We start from the raw sequence: 18,024 nt of genomic DNA, 5'->3' as shown, positions 1-18,024 counted from the left end.
TATTTGACCTGCTTCTATAAATGTCTTCTAAATCCTCCTAAGGTTTTTGAAAAAGCCCTCTCTATGTCAGTGGTTCTCAATCTCTTTCATGTCAAGGACCCCTAGAATTATATGTATTTGTCTGCCGACCCCCATCTCAAAATATGAAGTATCAGGGACGCCCCAGAAGCAAATATTTGAGTTAAAAATGTTCGCTTTTCATGATTTCTCAAAAATAGCAGATCTACAAGCTCGCGGGCTTGGAGGCAAGGTGAAGCATCCGTCCAGCACTGCCTGGTTCACAACTTATAGGTCAGCTGACCCGGTCGGTACCCCTTTGTCACCGGCTATGTCTTCAGTTACTAGGCAACCGTAGGCTAAATGAAGGCTGCAAAGCACTGAAGAATATTATGCCTCACAAACCTTGGAACGCTGGAGCGTATTGAGAGAGAGAGAGAGAGAGAGAGAGAGAGAGAGAGAGAGAGAGAGAGGCCAGACTCCATGCTGATACACACAGAGAGGAGGGATGGGACGATACGAAGATGATCATATCACGGTTATTGTGACCAAAGAAATCGTGATTTACGATATTATCACAATAATCAAAATATCCCCAACAAACATCCTTACATTTGCCAAAAAATAGCAGATCTACAAGCTCACAACTCGTTGTGAGCTTGTAAAATAAAAGGTTGCATATAAAAGGTGAATTGATCTCAATGCATGATGGAGGACAATTTCACAATAGATTAAATCTCCACGATACGATTATCTTGAAGGTTTTTTTTTTTTATCAGGATAAACGATAATATCGCTGATCGTCCCATCCCTGAGAGAGAGAAACCAGCCTCCATGCTGATACATACAGAGAGAGAAAACAACTCAAAACAGGATAGCTTCAGGACAAAATCAAGGAAAATGTGGTCAAAGATGAACTGATTAACCTTTGATTGGCTAAAGTAGAGTTTGGTGGTCGCTTCTCATAAAAAGGGCCGTAACGTATAGTCTTAATCATTCTTTTTATTTTCACATTGTGTGACATTAACACCTTCTAATCTAAGCCACGGGGAGCCCCTTAATGTTAAAACCGTACTATATCGCACATCCCCCCAGGGACTCTCAGCCACGTCGTACATTCCCGGACTTTGTCTTTAAAACCGGAATAAAAGCTTTTGATCCGAAAATCGGCGATCGTCTAACCTTCCCTAGTCACCACTCGTGCACTGATAGCTCATGCAGACCGTGCATGAAGCAGAGGTGACGTCAGCGCCTCTCCTTCTCCAAGGCTACTCCCAGCCATCCGTTTGCTGTCTGCACACTCGAGCTCCTACAGCAGCCATGCTTGGGGCTATGCTAGCGAAACTTTTCAGTTCTGTTCTTCAGTCACACATGGACTATTTGCGGGGACATTTACGTGAAAGGATCGCGCACGCGAAACGCACGGGGACATCGACGATCGGCCAAAACCCCCATTCTATCCCAACGGAAATCGAGAAAATCATGGTGAGTTACTGGCCTGGGAAAAAAAAAAAAAAGAAAAAACAGCGGCGCTGTTCAAGATGGAGGGGCTGCGGGGTCATGTTTATAAACATAATATTATGTCTCAGATCACAATACAATAATAGAAATTTCACGGCTAATCTACCAACCACCATTCTATTTCGGACGTCAAGGTGTTAAGCAGTAACATATTTTTGGAGGTATATGTAGGTATATGTAGTCTTAATATTCCTCCATAGTTAACCATCTGTCTCTCTCACTCTCTCTCTGACAAACTGTAACTAGACTGCATTCTATTGAGGTGCCAACTTGCATCTCGTGCACTCAGTCACTTTCTGAAGAAAATGACAAGTGAGCCAGCAGAGCACGCAAGTAGGGTGATGAGTGCTGTCTGTATGTATGTGGGTGGGCAGGTTGGCACTCTGTCGAGGTGCCAACTTGCGCCATGTTATATATATCAGGTCGCACTTGTTGGTGGTGGCACCCAACACAGTTCTTGCGCGTTCTGCTAGCGCAAGTAAAAAGCAGACCATAGCAGGGAATGTTAGAGAGGCAGGGGCTGAAATTTCTAAAAGGGCCTTCTGGTGGAAATATCGAAAATAGCAGACCTCCGAGCGCACTACTTGTCACGCTGAGACTCGTTGTGAGCTTGGAGGTCGGCTATTTTTGGTACTTGATCTCACACTGAACTAAGCATAATCAAGTCAATACTGGAGATGTGGCATAATGGCATGGATTTCTACACAGAGAGGGCAATTCTTTCAACCTAAGATGCTGCATTCAAGTTCAGGAGAGTTTGGACAAGGCAATTCTCTTGAATGCTGCCTTCAGGTATGGCACGGAAAGAGAGGGCATTTGCATTTCTTTCACCATAGTAAAAACTGCATTCATGGTCTGGAGAGGGCACTTTTTACAGACGGATAAAAGGGCAGGGGCTCAAGCCCCCTTTGATGTCTATGTGTGTGCACGTGCCTGGACCATAGTGCTTTGACGTGGTGTCCACCGGACATACGGTCTAGAGCAGTTTATCAAGTGGGGAGCCGGGTGGGTGCAACACTGAAGTGGACAGACTGGACACTGCTCCTACAGTCAGGGTAACATGTGATGGTGTGGTCGCCTGGTCTATTATAGTTGACAGGGGCGTCACAAGGGGGGCCCAAGGTGGAGGGGCCTTAATCATTTTATACTTTAGCTATTGAAAATAGCAGATATACAAGCGCACAGAGCGGCACCGAGTGCCGAGTGCGAGCTTGTATATCTGGTATTTTTGAAAAGTTGTGAAAATGTGTGCAAATCTTTGAATACATGTCGTTTTTATTAAATAGAACTTCTGTAACTCAATTTTGATTCTGGGGGTCCCTGAAACAAAATATTTTGAGATGGAGGTCCGTGGCCAAATACATATAATTTTGGGGGTCCTTCACATGAAAAGTTTTGAGCACCACTGACATGAAAACATAGGTTTTTCAAAAAACCTTAGAGGATATACAAGCTCACAGCGCAGCTCCGAGTGCCGCGCTGTGAGCTTGTATATCTGCTATTTTTCAATAGTTAAAGCACAAAATAATGCAGAACATTCATGGGGGGCCCACAGTGAATCCTTGTACCCAAGGCCCAGAATTTGGTGCGACACCCCTGCTAGTTGACTAATGTACTGTATGTAAACAATGTGCTTACGTAAGCTTCACGATGAGACACCATTGAACCGTGCAAGAGCACACATGTTCCCCTGTCATGCTGGACAATGCCTTGATATCTACGCTAAGTATCTCTCTCTCTCTCTCTCTCTCTCTCTCTCTCTCTCTCTCTCTCTCTCTCTCTCTCTCTCTCTCTCTCTCTCTCTCTCTCTCTCTCTCTCTCTCTCTCTCTCTCTCTCTCTCTCTCTCTCTCTCTCTCTATCTCTCTCTCTCTCTCTCTCTCTCTCTCTCTCTCTCGCAAAGAACTACTCCACAAGACCAATGTTGGTACAATTAAGAGATTCTCTGAAAGAAATGTCAAGTGGGAGCTGTAAGCGTTTCGGTGTGGAGTCTGTCTGTACCACAAAGAAGACACAGGCTCTGTATGCAAGTCATCTGATTCTCTCTCTCCCTCTCTCTCTCTCTCTCTGATGTCTTCTGTCTCTCTATGATGTCCCCCCCCCCACCCTCTCTCTCTCTATCTATGGCATACATGGGATACTGCCGGCCACCTTCACTTAATGCGGCCCACAGGTTAATATCGGAACACTGATATATTATTGATTTCAGCTGTTACAATTCCAAACATGCAAACAAGACCCACTTTAATTACTTCAGTCTATATTAGTAGCTTAATGACTTAGCAGCGCTAGTCTTTTTTGGGCAATGTATTTGTACTTAAGTTCATAAAGTTAACATAAGAACATATAAATGCACTTGAAATGAAATACAAATTTTACTTTTCAGGATTCCAAATTAAAAAAAAAGAATAGCTAAAAATAATTCCGGATTCCAATAAAAAAAATGCAAAAATAGCAGTTCTATAAGCTTTTGAGCTTGTAGATCGGCTATTTTTGACTGATATGCATTGTGGCCGTCTGGAGTGAATGTGGAAATATAGTGGCCCTCTCCATCATCAAAGTTGCCCACCCTTGCTCTGCAGTGTCCCCTCTCTCTCTCTCTCTCTGTGGTGTCCTCAATCTCTCTATGACGTCCCCTGATGTCCCCCCTCTCTGTATGATGTCCCCTCTCTCTCTCTCTCTCTCTCTCTCTCTCTCTCTCTCTCTCTCTGCTGACGTCCCCACTCTCTCCATGACGTCCCTTCTCTCTCTATGAAGTCTTCTCTCTTTCTCTCGCTTGCATCCTTTTTGCCTGCATTCACTGTGCGGTCCAGAAAATGACCCCACGCTAAAGTCAGCTTGTCATTATGATAATGTTAGGATAAATGCAGCTGTTGTAGTAGTAGTAGTAGTAGTAGTAATTTGCAAATGAAGCATAAAATAATGTCATCTTTGAATAATAAAGTAATACATTTAATTTCAACAGAGGCGAAACTGCATTAACTGAAAACACGAAACCTTGGCCTGAATTTGGCCAAGCCCCAGATTGTAGATCAGCTATTTTCATCAAAGAAATCTCTCTCTCTCTCTCTCTGTCCGTCTCTCTCTCTCTCTCTCTCTCTCTCTGTGTGTCTGTCAGCCTATGGCGAAAACAATGGTGCTAATAAGTCAAATGAGCAGCTGTGTTGTTAACCCATGTGAACTGCTGTGCTGAGAACACAACGCAGCATGGCTGGAAGCCACTACACTGCATGCGGCGGGAAGTGTGTCACAACAAGGTAAACAGTGCTGGCCTGTGCAGTGTTTTTACACATGATGTAAAACCCTGCATTTGTCATGCAAATACACGCTAGCGTTGCATGGCCGTTTTCACACTGGACACGTTACGCGTTAAGCTAGAGCAGCGGTTCCCAAACCGTTCAGGTGGAGACCCAGAAGAGGGGGACTGCCCCATAGGTCGAACTCCCGTTGGGTCGAACAGCGTCGGCAGGTTAGATAATCACTCACCAGCGTCGGCAGGTTAGATAATCATCCGCGTCACGGTTACTGAGTTTAGTGTTAGGGTTAGGTTTAGGCAGTTTTACTGAGGTTAGGGTTAGGTGGTCGGACCAAAGGGTGTTCGACCTAATGACATGTTACCCCAGAAGAGATCAGGCGTTTGCCCGGGACTCAAACTATTGAAAACAGAAGATCTACAATCTCGCAATGTGGCGCTTCGCAGCGCTTCAGGTATTTTCCGTGACCCACAAAATGGGTCCCGTCGCCCCTAGAGCCTCACGCAACACTGTCTGTGTTTGTACAACGGTGGTGGCTCAAGAGCTCCGGTGGATCAGCGGTAAAGTGCCTACCCACCACCGGAGGCTGGGGGGTTGGAATCCACTGCGGTGCATCAGGCTTTGTCCAGCATCTAAATACGAACACAATCGGTTGGAACCGTATTCACAGGCAGGGTGACATTTGTCACTGCACACACTCCTACGGGCTGGGGGTTGGAGACACCTGTCAGCATGGAGTGTTGGGCAGGAGGAGTAGGACGAAGGCTCTGACGTCCTCCTGGTGGGGGCTCCTCACTCGCAGGTGAGTCAGTAGCAGCGGTGACCAACACACAGAAATGTGCGTGGGGAGGAATTAATTAGCATAACGAACAAACAAACTGAATTGGGGAAGGGGGGGGGGGGTTGTCGGCCAAAGTGCCTCTCAAGCACAGCTATTTTTGTACATGTTTAAAAATGTGCGCCTATTAATGACATGCCCCAACATAAGGAGGCCGGGTCCAAAGTGTCAAGTGCTCAATTTCCTGTCAGCAAGGCAGACGACACTCTGACAATGGCAGCCGCCAAAAGAACAGATTAGATTAATTGCCGTCGGGCACAAAACCCTGTCGCTAGGGCTGTCACGATTAGGACATTTTACTTGTCACTCGATTCATTGTCACTCAAATAATTGCGATTAACGATTTAATTGTGTTTTTTGTCGTTGACAATCACATTTCTGTTTGGCTTTTAGGCTTTGAAGTTGCACATGGTAGATATGACACATAACCTAAATATACAAAGAAATTACTGATATATTGACAACTTTGTACTTAAAAAAGAACATTGATAGTGGAAATAGCCGATCTACAAGCTCACAACGCGTTGCGATGCGACGCGTTGTGAGATTGTAGATCTGCTATTTCCACAATTTTTTTTACTTCAAAAAAATATATGAACATTTTTCAACATGGAAACGATTATGACGATTATGAAAAATAATCGTGATTATTTGACATAATCGCGATTATTTTTCATGTCAAATAATTGCGATTAGACGATTATGTAATAATTGTGACAGCCCTACCTGTCGCCACAAGTTGCTACCTTTCTGCAAATGAATAACCTACGTTGTCGCACAAGATTGCCACGCGCTGAGTATAGAAAATAGCAGATATGCAAGCTCACAACGCAAGATGTGCTACTTTCGAAAGAAAGTGTGGGTTTTATAAATAATAACTGTATTGAATCCACTGGAGCACAGCAGGTTCTTTTCTTTTCTTCTTTTCTTGCTGGGGACCCCTGCAGGACCCCCCCCTCAAGGACCACCGGGGGTCCTCCGGCCCCCCACTTTAAGATGTACAGTTCTAGGAGAATACCTAATTAGACACTGGGAGCTGCTATAATGAGCACACATTGCTCTGTTTGGTATTTAATGGTGTTTTTCCTAGGCAGGTTGGAGTGCTACAGTATAAGAAATGACACATTCGTTACAGTGAGAAAAACTTATAGTTTTTAACTGAGGAAATATAGTGAGGAAAAGGAGCATGGGAGCTGGGGGAAATAAAGGTAGAAAGGAGAAGAAGCATTTCACTTCAGAGCAAGGTTGGTGCATTAAGAGTAAGACTAATTAAAAATGTAAAGTCAGCATGTTGCTTCAGGAGAATCCCACAGGGAGGGGAGAATCATTACAGTCAAATGGAGTACAGGGTCCACGGGATCCTTTAGGATTTTAACCACTTTGGTTCTTTAACGGATCCCTCTTAACAGAGAAAGAAATCAATATAATTTATGGCCATCATTATAATTTGTTATGAACACAAATGTAATCATACATACAGCATTGCATACACCAGTAAGACTCCCTAATCGGGAGATAAGCGACCGTTGGTCGCTTATCTCCACAAATAGGCCAAAAGTTTGTTTTACCAATTATCAAGACATACGGGCAGTTGACAGTTTGCCATGGTTACTCATTGAAGTTGAATCTCCATATATGGAGATAACCTACGCATCACACTAAGTCTGACCTCACCAGCCCATATTTGGGCATGAGCAACTTATGTCTCCATATATGGAGATATGATGACATCACACAGTCCTCAGCCAATGATGTGGCGTGATGTCATACAATACACAAACGAGCCCTACAGTATAAAGGGGCAATTCTTGCCAGGAAAGAAGCATTTCTTCGACTCAGACCTTATCGCCAGGGTTGGCTTATAGCAGCTGTCGGTAGATAATGCCGGTCTTATATAAGGGTCATTTGTGTACGATGAAGTTGAATCTCCATATATGGAGATAACCTACGCATCACACTAAGTCTGACCTCACCAGCCCATATTTGGGCATGAGCAACTTATGTCTCCATATATGGAGATATGATGACATCACACAGTCCTCAGCCGATGATGTGGCGTGATGTCATACAATACACAAACAAGCCCTACAGTATAAAGGGGCAATTCTTGCCAGGAAAGAAGCATTTCTTCGACTCAGACCTTATCGCCAGGGTTGGCTTATAGCAGCTGTCGGTAGATAATGCCGGTCTTATATAAGGGTCATTTGTGTACGGTGTGATTTGCCATGGTTACTCATTGAAGTTGAATCTCCATATATGGAGATAACCTACGCATCACACTAAGTCTGACCTCACCAGCTCATGTCCGTCCATCTGTCACACCGCTGACTTGTTCTGACATCACAATGACGATATGTCGCATGTGGTCTATGACGTCAGACATCTATGATGTCAGACGTCAGTCATATCCATATTTGGGTAAATATGGCTGCAACGCGAGTCACACTTGCAAATGAATTCCGTCCTTGTCCCTTTTATGCCCATATATGGAGATCCCTGATGTCATCAATATTAATGCCCATATATGGACATATTGTGTCAGTCCCATGAGTTGGGAAGATATGGCCACATTTTGTCCAACTTGAACAACCACCCAGGTCTGTGCATTTCTTTTGGTCAAAGTTGATCCCATGCCAAAGTGCCAGCGCTCGCCCAAAAGTCTGCTGTCACCAAGGCTAATGCGTGCACGTGCCCATATACGTGGAGTCGTGCACCCAAGGTAACATGTCCTTAGGTCGAACACCCTTTGGTCCGACCACAAAAACCTAACCTTAACCCTAACCTCAGTAAAACTATGCCTAAACCTAACCCTAACCTTAACCTCAGTAACCGTGACGCGGGTGATTAGCTACCCTGCCGACGCTGGTGAGTAGCTAACCTGCCGACGATGGTGAATAGCTAACCTGCTGACGATGGTGAGTAGCTAACCTGCCGACGTTGGTGAGCTAACCTGCCGACGATGGTGAGTAGCTAACCTGCTGACGATGGTGAGTAGCTAACCTGCCGACGTTGGTGAGCTAACCTGCCGACGATGGTGAGTAGCTAACCTGCCGACGATGGTGAGTAGCTAACCTGCCGACACTGGTGAGTAGCTAACCTGCCGACGCAGGTGAGTAGCTAACCTGCCGACGCTGGTGAGTAGCTAACCTGCCGACGGTGTTAGACACAACGGGAGTACGACCTATGGGGCAGTCCCCGCACCCAAAGGGCGAGGTCGCTTCTCGCCCCTTATAGAGCGTCTTACAGGTGTCAGAAGTCGATCAGAAATCGACTGCATAAGGAAACGCTGCTGATTATGACAGGTTACTGTGGATGTCTAAAGGTCAGGTTGCACCAACCAATATAACTCCTTGCAACAAAAAGTTCTAAGGCCAGAGTTAACACCAATGCAACCGCTTGCAACTGCCGTTGGAGATAATGGTTGCAAGTAGTTGAATGTTGCAAGGGGTTGCATTGGTGTGGACTGGCCTTTGAACACTTTACTAACAGTCTGCAAATAGTACAGAGGTAAGATTTACAATTAGGGATGGTCCGATCAGGTTTTTTGGAACCGATCACCGAGCACCGATCACAAAAGTTTGATCACCCGATACCGATCAATCACCGATCCGATCAAGTTATTATTTATATATTATTTAAATTTTCTAAATGTTAATGTTTTAACTTTAATTAATTCATTCACTCATGAATTCATTTATATATTTGCCTTATAGTTATTTACCAGCATTACTATGTATTTATTATCATAGCAGTAACTAATTATTCCTTCAGCACTGTGGAAATCAATACCCCAAAATGGCCTCAAGTGGGCATACTGAACGGCTGGTTGATCGGATGCACCGATCGGATCGGATCGGTGAATTTATCTTTTGATCTAAACCACAGATTATCGCAGATCACGCTTTGATCGGCCCGATCCGATCCATTGCCGATTGATCGCTAACATCTCTATTTACAATGACTGTTAAAATGATAATAGAACAAAAAAGGCCCTAGGGGCTTGTTTCCATTGTGGTCCTGTCCTGTCTAGGCCAGTAACGACAAATACAACTTATTGAATATTGAATACAGGAGGGAGAGTGAGAATTACTGCAGTGGATCATCTCTCTAAGGGAGGATGAGACCTAGAAGGCTAGAACAGTAAGTAACGCTGATAGAAGCCTGTAGGGCTGCTGTGGTCCCCTGGTGTCAGTCTGTCTGTCTGTCAGTCTGCAGAGAATGGGAACACTCACTCACTCACTCCAGGCGCCCAAGCACAATTAAAATTACCATGTAGGCATTTAATAATGGATTGCATTTTGATAGCGCTTTTCTAAGCAAGTTGCAAAGCGCTTTACAATGGTCCATTCATTCACACATTGGGAGGTGAAGCGGCGAACTGTCAACTGCCAGCGTCCTCACTTCCCACATTCACACACCAAAAGGTGGCAAGCCAACACCGGCCGACTCACTGGAGGCCATGTGGGGTTCAGTCAGTGTCTTCTTGCCCATAAGGACACTTTGCCATGTGGACAGGAGGAGCCTGGATTCAAACCACCAACCCACGGATCATTGGACGACCTGCTCTATCTCCTGAGCCACAGACGCCCCTTTAAAACCCATTTAGAACGGGTACACATTATTGTGCATCATTATTTTATGCTTTAACTATTGAAAAATAGCAGATATACAAGCTCTGCGAGCTTCTAGATCTGCTATTTTTTGACCCGATTTTATAAGTGTCTTTTTAATCCTTCAAAGGTTTTTTGAAAAACCTATGTTTCTATGTCAGCAATCTGGCCAGCCATCGTCAAAGAAAAGGTCCTTTTCACATAACTGAAGCTCAGTTGGTCTGTTCTTGAGAGACTACTGTGTCAGTGGTTCTCAAACCTTTTCATGTGAAGGACCCCCAAACTGATATTTATTTGGCCACGGACCCGCATCTCAAAATATCTAGTTCCAGGGATCACCCAGAAGCAAAATTTGAGTTACAAACGTTCGCTTTATTGCACACATTTTCATGACTTTTTCAAAAAGAGCAGATCTACAAGCTTGCAGCGCAGCACTCGGTGCCGCGCTGCGAGCTTGTATATCTGCTATTTTTCTATAGCTAAAGTATTCAATAATTCTAGGCCTAAATCAGATGTTCTTGTCCAGCGTTGCTTACAAGACTGAAATCGTTCAATATTATATTGTTACATGAGCAGAGCATGAGCTCTAGTCAATAAATATGCTCATAGGCATGCATTACACTCCACAAATGAACAGTGAGCCAGGAACGACTGCTTTTATCTTTTATACCCCCAGACACATGCAACGAAAACATACAAATTAAAAAGAATAACGAGGTGAATAAGAGAGGACACTTTGATGTCCACTTCAACTGTCCATCTTATTTGAAACAATCCCTGGAACCATACATATCACATTCACCATGTCCACTTAGGAACTCACAACATCCCTATTTCACTGTCCAACCAAAAAATAACTAGTGAATGTGGAAGCAGGGAATTCCACTACAACGCTCCATCTGACTGGAACAATCTCCCTCTTTCACTCAGATCTGCTACATCTTTTGGCCGCTTCAGGACTTCTTTGTACTCATCGTGAAACAACCTGTTCATGCTTCTAATATTGATTGTATTTGTACTTACTCTATTTAAATGTTTTGACTCAAGCCAAGGTATTGTATTCTCCATTCTTTTTTTGCTTAACCCTTAAAGGAGTAGTTCACCCCCAAAATGACTTTTTTTCTATTGATTAGTCATGCCATGGAGACTAGAGTTCAATACGTTTTTTTGTTTTTTGTCGCATTCCTAAGACAAAAATGTGATAACAATAAATTTACCCCCATTGATTCCGGATGGTGACCCGTTTCGAAACGGGTCACCATCCGGAATCAATGGGGGTACATTTACTCAAATCAAATTTTTGTCTTAGGAATGTGACAAAAACCAAAAAATATTATTGAACTCTACTCTCCATGGCATGACTAATCAATAGAAAAAAAGTCATTTTGGGGGTGAACTACTCCTTTAAGTGCTGTTCGGGTCATTTTGACCCGTTTTACATTTTCATTTGTAAAAAAAAAAGGTAGAAGTTAAAATGTTTTCCACCTGAAACTCACTGGCCTTAAAGATTCTTCTGAGATGAACATGTAAAAAAAATATTTTTGCACTACACCCATGCTACACCCCCCTCATATTTTTTGAACCTTTAGTGCTGTTCGGGTCATTTTGACCCGGAAGCACAGATGCACAGAAATACACAGTATTATGCCAAAACACAGACACACAGTCACCCCCACTTCTAACACCTCCCTTCCGAAAGCCCCATTCCGAATGATTTTCATTTTTTCCTATAAACATGAGCAATATTGCCCAGTATTAAATAAAGTAGTTCTTTTTACATGAATTTCAGCTAAATCAGTAAAAACGCCTAGCTCTTTCAGTGTATAATGTGATATAGCAAAGCAGAAATGCAAACATTTACCATATATATCATATGAATTGTTTGGTATTGAGTCAAAGTCAATGTATCATGATGATTTGTTAAGTTAAAATTTATATTAGTGTTGGTTTTTTTAAACCAAATATCCCCCGGGTCAACAGAACGAAGGTGTAGTGAATCTGAACAGAACTTAAGGGTTAAATGAGTTGGGGGTTGGGGTATGGGTGGGAAATGGTGAGCAAGCTAACTGTACTGTACGTGTTGTGTGTTTACATTGTATGTACAGTAATGTCTTATGCCTCATTCACATACAGAAAAGCCAAGCTAATGGTTTGCTTGGTAATTCAATGTATTCTCTATGCAAACCAGCTTTTAAAATTTCCAAGCTGGGAAAAAAGCTTGGAATTTTTTAAAGCTGGTTTGCATAGAGAATACATTGAATTACCAAGCAAACCATTAGCTTGGCTTCTCTCAGTGTGAATGCAGCATTAGTCATGTGTTTTTTTTTACTGTATGTAATGTTACTTGTTTAGGACCTCCTCTAAAATGAGATGCTGCATCTCAAGGGGAGATCCTCTCAATAAAATCAGACCAAATGCTGATACTAGGTAAACAACCTAGTAGCATCTGTCAGCAGCACAAGCCCTGTTACAGCTGTTTCATACAGTGGTGCACAACGCGTTGTGGGCTTCTGGCGTGCAGCCAATAAGTACATAGAGGATGATGTCAGGTCTATAGGACTAAACAGGATGTACAGCCTAATAGCCTATATATCAGGAGTTTTCAAAGTGGGTGACGGGGCACCCTGGGGTGCCGTGATGCCAGTCCAGGGGTGCCGCGAGATAATTTGATAAGATTTGTAATTCATCAACATCACTTCACTATGGTTAGTAAAACAGACCTGATTTGCACTGTACTTGATGAGTTCTTTTTTCCATCTACGACAACTCTCTTCACCAAAAATCCACAACGCGTCACATTTTTGGTGAACCTTCCCCCCAGAATAAGCATGCTGGGGTTCAAGTGGTTGAACGTCAAGTATAACGTCATTTTCAATCAGTTCTGATGGAAACGGATATTTCTCCGTGATGATGTAAGATTCTAAAAATGAACAGTGTAACTCAGGGGTGCCGTGGATGAAAAAGTTATTTACAGGGGTGCCTCGAGTCAAAAAAACATTTGAAAACCCCTGCTATATATAATGTCACAACTTGTGAGCTTGTAGTCGTTTATAAAAAAGATGATGTTTTAAACAATGTCATTAGTGTGCAAACTGCGCTTCAGGTTGTGAAACGCTGGTGTAGCTCATCATGCAAACCACGTGTGTGGTTCGCAAAACCTTCTGGTGCAAAAGGCGTCAGAGCCTTAAAACCCATTTAGAACGGGTACACATTATTGTGTATCATTATTTTATGCTTTAACTATTGAAAAATAGCAGATATATAAGATTTTTTGAAAAACCTATGTTTCTATGTCAGCAATCTGGCCAGCCATCGTCAAAGAAAAGGTCCTTTTCACTTAAATGGAGCTCAGTTGGTCTGTTCTTGAGAGACTACTATGTCAGTGGTTCTCAAACCTTTTCATGTGAAGGACCCCCAAAATGATATGTATTTGCCCACTGACCCCCATTCAACATATTTAGTTCCAGGGACCACCCAGAAGCAAAATTTGAGTTACAAACGTTCGCTTTGAAAATACATATATTCAAAGATTTGCACACATTTTTACGACTTTCTCAAAAATAGCAGATCTACAAGCTCGCAGCGCGGCACTCGGTGCCGCGCTGTGAGCTTGTATATCTGCTATTTTTCACTGGTTAAAGCATTCAATAATTCTAGGCCTAAATGGATTTAACCCCGCTTAGAGGAATGCTTGTCCAATCAGCACCCTTGAGCAGACAGAAGAAGAAGTGTAACCTGCCAGCGGGAGACGTCACCCCTCAAGGCAGTCTGCCAGACACCCAGCAGCCCAAACCAGCAGTCACTTTGAGTGGCAGTCGGGGCAAAAGCAGTGCCCACGACACCATGTACCATTCTGTTTAGGGCTGTCACTATTATGACATTTTACATGACAATTCATTGTCACCGAAATAATTGCGAATAACGATTTAATTGTGTTTTTGTCGTTGACATTTACATTTCTGTTTGGCTTATAGGCTTTGAATTTGCACATGGCGGATAGGACACCTAAATAACCTAAATATACAAAGAAATTACTGACAATATTTGAAAAATGTATACTTAAAAAAGTGATGGTGGAAATAGCTGACCTACAAGCTCACAACGTGTCGCGAGCATGTAGATCTGCCATTTCCACAATTTTTGAAAATGTACGAACATTTTTCAAGAAGGAAATGATTATGACGATTATGACAAACTAATTGCGATTATGTCAAATAATTGCGATTAGATGATCATCATGTAATAATTGTGACAGGCCAAAAATCTGTCCCTATCGGAACGCAACTCAAATGACGCCAAGTCGGAGCAAAACCTTTCCAGAATATTTAACCCGATTTCCAGGACTATATAACAATAATTCAGCTCAATAACGAGTCGCTTACTCCTGTGCGCAATGCCCAAAGACAGGTAGTGTATGCCAGTGGTTCTCAACCTTTTCAGCCCATGACCCCCTAAATAATCATATTTGAAGAGAGTTGAGGAATTTTGTATAACACGGTTTTGCGAGGCGTTGTGAGCATGTAGATCTGCTATTTTCACATCTCATTTTTTTGCCTCTAATATTTGACAATTTGGCCAATGTTTAATTTGTCATTTCAGTATTAACAAAATCAATAACGAAAGACAATGCATATTTATTTTTTTCCAGGACCTTGCAGGACCCTTGATCAATTCCAAAACCGTTCCAGTAGTACTGGAAAAATATTTTTCTAATTTCAAAATATTTCCAGGAATTTCATGACCGTGGGAACCCTGACCTCCGTTGCGCTCTGCGGTTGGAAAAACAGTGGCAACAGCGGGATTCGATCTCAGGTGGTGTGGGTTGGGAGTCTGACGATTAGCGAGGCAAGCGACTGTCTGAGGCTGGTGCCGAGATGGGGTATTATTCGGTCTGTATTCCAATGTGACAACGCCCGACTCTCGTACGCATCACAGAGGAGTGCCACGAAAACCAAGTCATCTGATGAGCGGCCTTGCAATTGGTCAACTGGATCCGGAAACCGGAAGAACCAGATCCATTATTGAGGAAGTGTTTCCGGAACCGGTTTTATCACACGTCAGAGAGCAGGCAGGAAATGCAATGGTATACTAAATCCCTACATTGTAAGTAGGGCATTTACCAAATATTCGAATATCAAAGTCAATATTCGATGATGTTAACCGAAGTCGAATATTCGCTTTTTTTTCTCTCTCTTTAAAAATATATATAGTTTATAAAGCTTGGCTAGATAGGAAGTCATAAGAATGAGTTCTCAAGAATGGTTCTCAAACCTTTTTAGGTCGTGACCCCCAAAATAAACATATTTGAACTGGGGACCCCCACCCTGACAAGTACTTGGAATTGTAGGTATTACATTTAATGTGACTCGGTTCCACAGATAAATATTGTGAAAATAGCCGATCTACATGCTCACGCCTCCCGTTGCGAGGCGTTGTGAGCATGTTGCCTCTTGCTTACTTAATATTTGACATTTTGGCCAGTCCTGTCGAATATTCGACTATTCGAATACTTTGATGTCGAATAATTCGAATACAAAAAATAGATTTCGTGAATGCCCTAATGCCTACATTGTAAGTTGTAATTGAAAGGCCAATGGATACTGCGGTACAGCGTACAACCCTGACGACGTATGCAATGTAATGCAAATAACATAACATAATATATTAGGCTGCACATTCCTGCATAGTCCTATAAACCTGACATCATCCTCAATGTTCTTATTACCACATCTTGTGGCATTCTCACCAAAAATACATTTCCCATAATGCCTCTGGGGAGACAATAAAACCCTGGCGTGCTTCTGTAGCCATGATTGACCGTTTATTGACCCTCCTCCCGATGACCGATGAAATTGCCTCAAGGTCATGAAAACAGCATGCGACACTTGGCAGGGGTCGTACGGAGTTCAAAAGTAGAACACAGGAACGCCTGTATAAATGCAATTTGCCGGGAGACTCAAAATAAGAAAATAACAGCTCAAGTCCTTCGGGTACTAGTATTCAATTAAGGCACAGGCAACATACGCGGACACGTTTAGGCATCAAGCCTTCCTCAGCGTGTACGAGAATGGCTTGCCGCCTAAACGCGTCTGTGCATGCTGCCCATGCTGTAACAAATTAAAACTACCAGAAAACCATACAGAGATGGCGGTCAAGATAATAATAATGCCACAAATTCTCTTGCGGTGGCAAGAGAATTAGTGGCATTCTTATTATCACCACCTAATCCAGTGGCTCTCTAGGTTCCTTTATGGGGGTCTAAATTTCACCCACACAAGTCGGTACCTTTGACAGTGTACAAATGGAACTTGAACAAAAGAGGACAGATCCGAGCACTCAAAAAAGTTTAAAAAAGGAGGAGAGCGGGCGTAAAAACTGGGTACTTTATTTCATAATAATAAGAGCCAACATGTTTCGACCTCTCTGGGTCTTCATCAGGGCATATATGCATATATACTTTTTTGAGTGCTCGGATCTGTCCTCTTTTGTTCAAGTTTCAAAACATTCCCCAACATTCCCCAAAAACCTAAGATTTGCATGAAAAAAGCATTTTTTTTAACTATAACTGTACATCTGTACTGCACTGAACATCTTATTCAGGATGGAAACGAATCCGTCGCCCCAGAGGCAGTGATGAAGGCCAGAGGGCCCCAAACCAAGCCCACTCTGACAGTGATGAAAATAAGCCTTTTATTTAAAACCCTGACCATGCTCAATGTCAGCCTGTCTGTCAGTCTGTCTGTCTGTCTGTCTGTCTGTCTGTCTGTCTGTCTGTCAGTCACCCTGGCATGTCATCCCCCAGGCTTCCCAGCAGGCCCCACCCTCTCTGTAGGGTTAATGAAACGTCTCGATGAGAGGGAAATCAAACTCACCAATCTTCTGGTTGAAGATTTTGTCAAACGTCAGCTCGTCTCGCTCCTCCAGGTATTTCTGCATCACGCTGCGGATGCTGTTGACACAAGAAGGGTAGGGAAATAAAAATAAAACATTAATATGCATATCTGATTCGGTCAAATACTGCGGTGGTTCTGACCTTTTCAGGCCGCAACCCCCAAAATAATCATATTCTAACTCTGATTGTCGCCTGGGTGCTGGATTCATAGCAGCCACTGTCCTGATAGAGGATTGATAAAAGCAGAGGAAAGCGTTCACGTGTGTGCATAACAAATGTATGGTGATATAAAGTATCCCAAAGGACCGGGGACTACATTATATTATGAACACCAGCTGAGACGCCCTAAGGGCGAGAAGCGCGCTGAAACAACAGAAACTGATACAATATGTGACCATATATGGGCATTCCCAGGTATGGGCTTAATACTGATGACATCAGGGATCTCCATATATGGGCATAAAAGGGACAGGGACGTAATTCATTTGCGGGTGTGACTTGCGTCGCAACAACCACACTGGTTATCATGAGACTGAAACAATATGTCCGTATATGGGTATTCCCAGACATGGGCTTAATATTGATGACATCAGGCATAAAACAGACACGGACAGAATTCATTTGAAAGTGTGGTTGCCGTGGCGCAGGTCACTCTTGCAAATTAATTCTGTCTTGGTCATACATGGAGCGTGACATTAGGCGTGACTGACGTGACTCCCACGTGAGCTGCAGGTTTTCATAGTAAATGCGACCTACGGTCGCAACAATGACTAAGGTATATTAAAGGTCCTGTCCTCCCTGCCTCCGTGTTCCATGTGTGATCCGTGCCCCAGAGTTTGGGACTCTCCCGGCCACCTGTTCCCCTGACAGAGTGGAGTGGCAGCGAGGGAGGGAGGGAAGGAAGGAAGGAAGGG

The 18,024-nt window shown here is 43.2% G+C and overlaps 1 protein-coding gene across 1 annotated transcript in view; it reads right to left on the bottom strand.

Moving 5' to 3' along the window:
• grk3 (G protein-coupled receptor kinase 3) overlaps window positions 1-18,024 on the bottom strand; it is a 117,008-nt gene that overhangs the window by 68,284 nt on the left and 30,700 nt on the right. Inside the window, exon 2 of the mRNA XM_080742733.1 lies at window positions 17,091-17,167. Coding sequence (XP_080598859.1) covers window positions 17,091-17,167 — 77 coding nt within the window. The remainder of the gene's footprint in view (window positions 1-17,090; window positions 17,168-18,024) is intronic.

Source organism: Nannobrachium achirus (genome assembly GCF_963921795.1).
Source record: "Nannobrachium achirus genome assembly, chromosome: 15".
In the NCBI taxonomy this organism is placed as follows: Eukaryota; Metazoa; Chordata; class Actinopteri; order Myctophiformes; family Myctophidae; genus Nannobrachium; species Nannobrachium achirus.
This window is presented reverse-complemented; position numbering and strand designations above follow the sequence as displayed.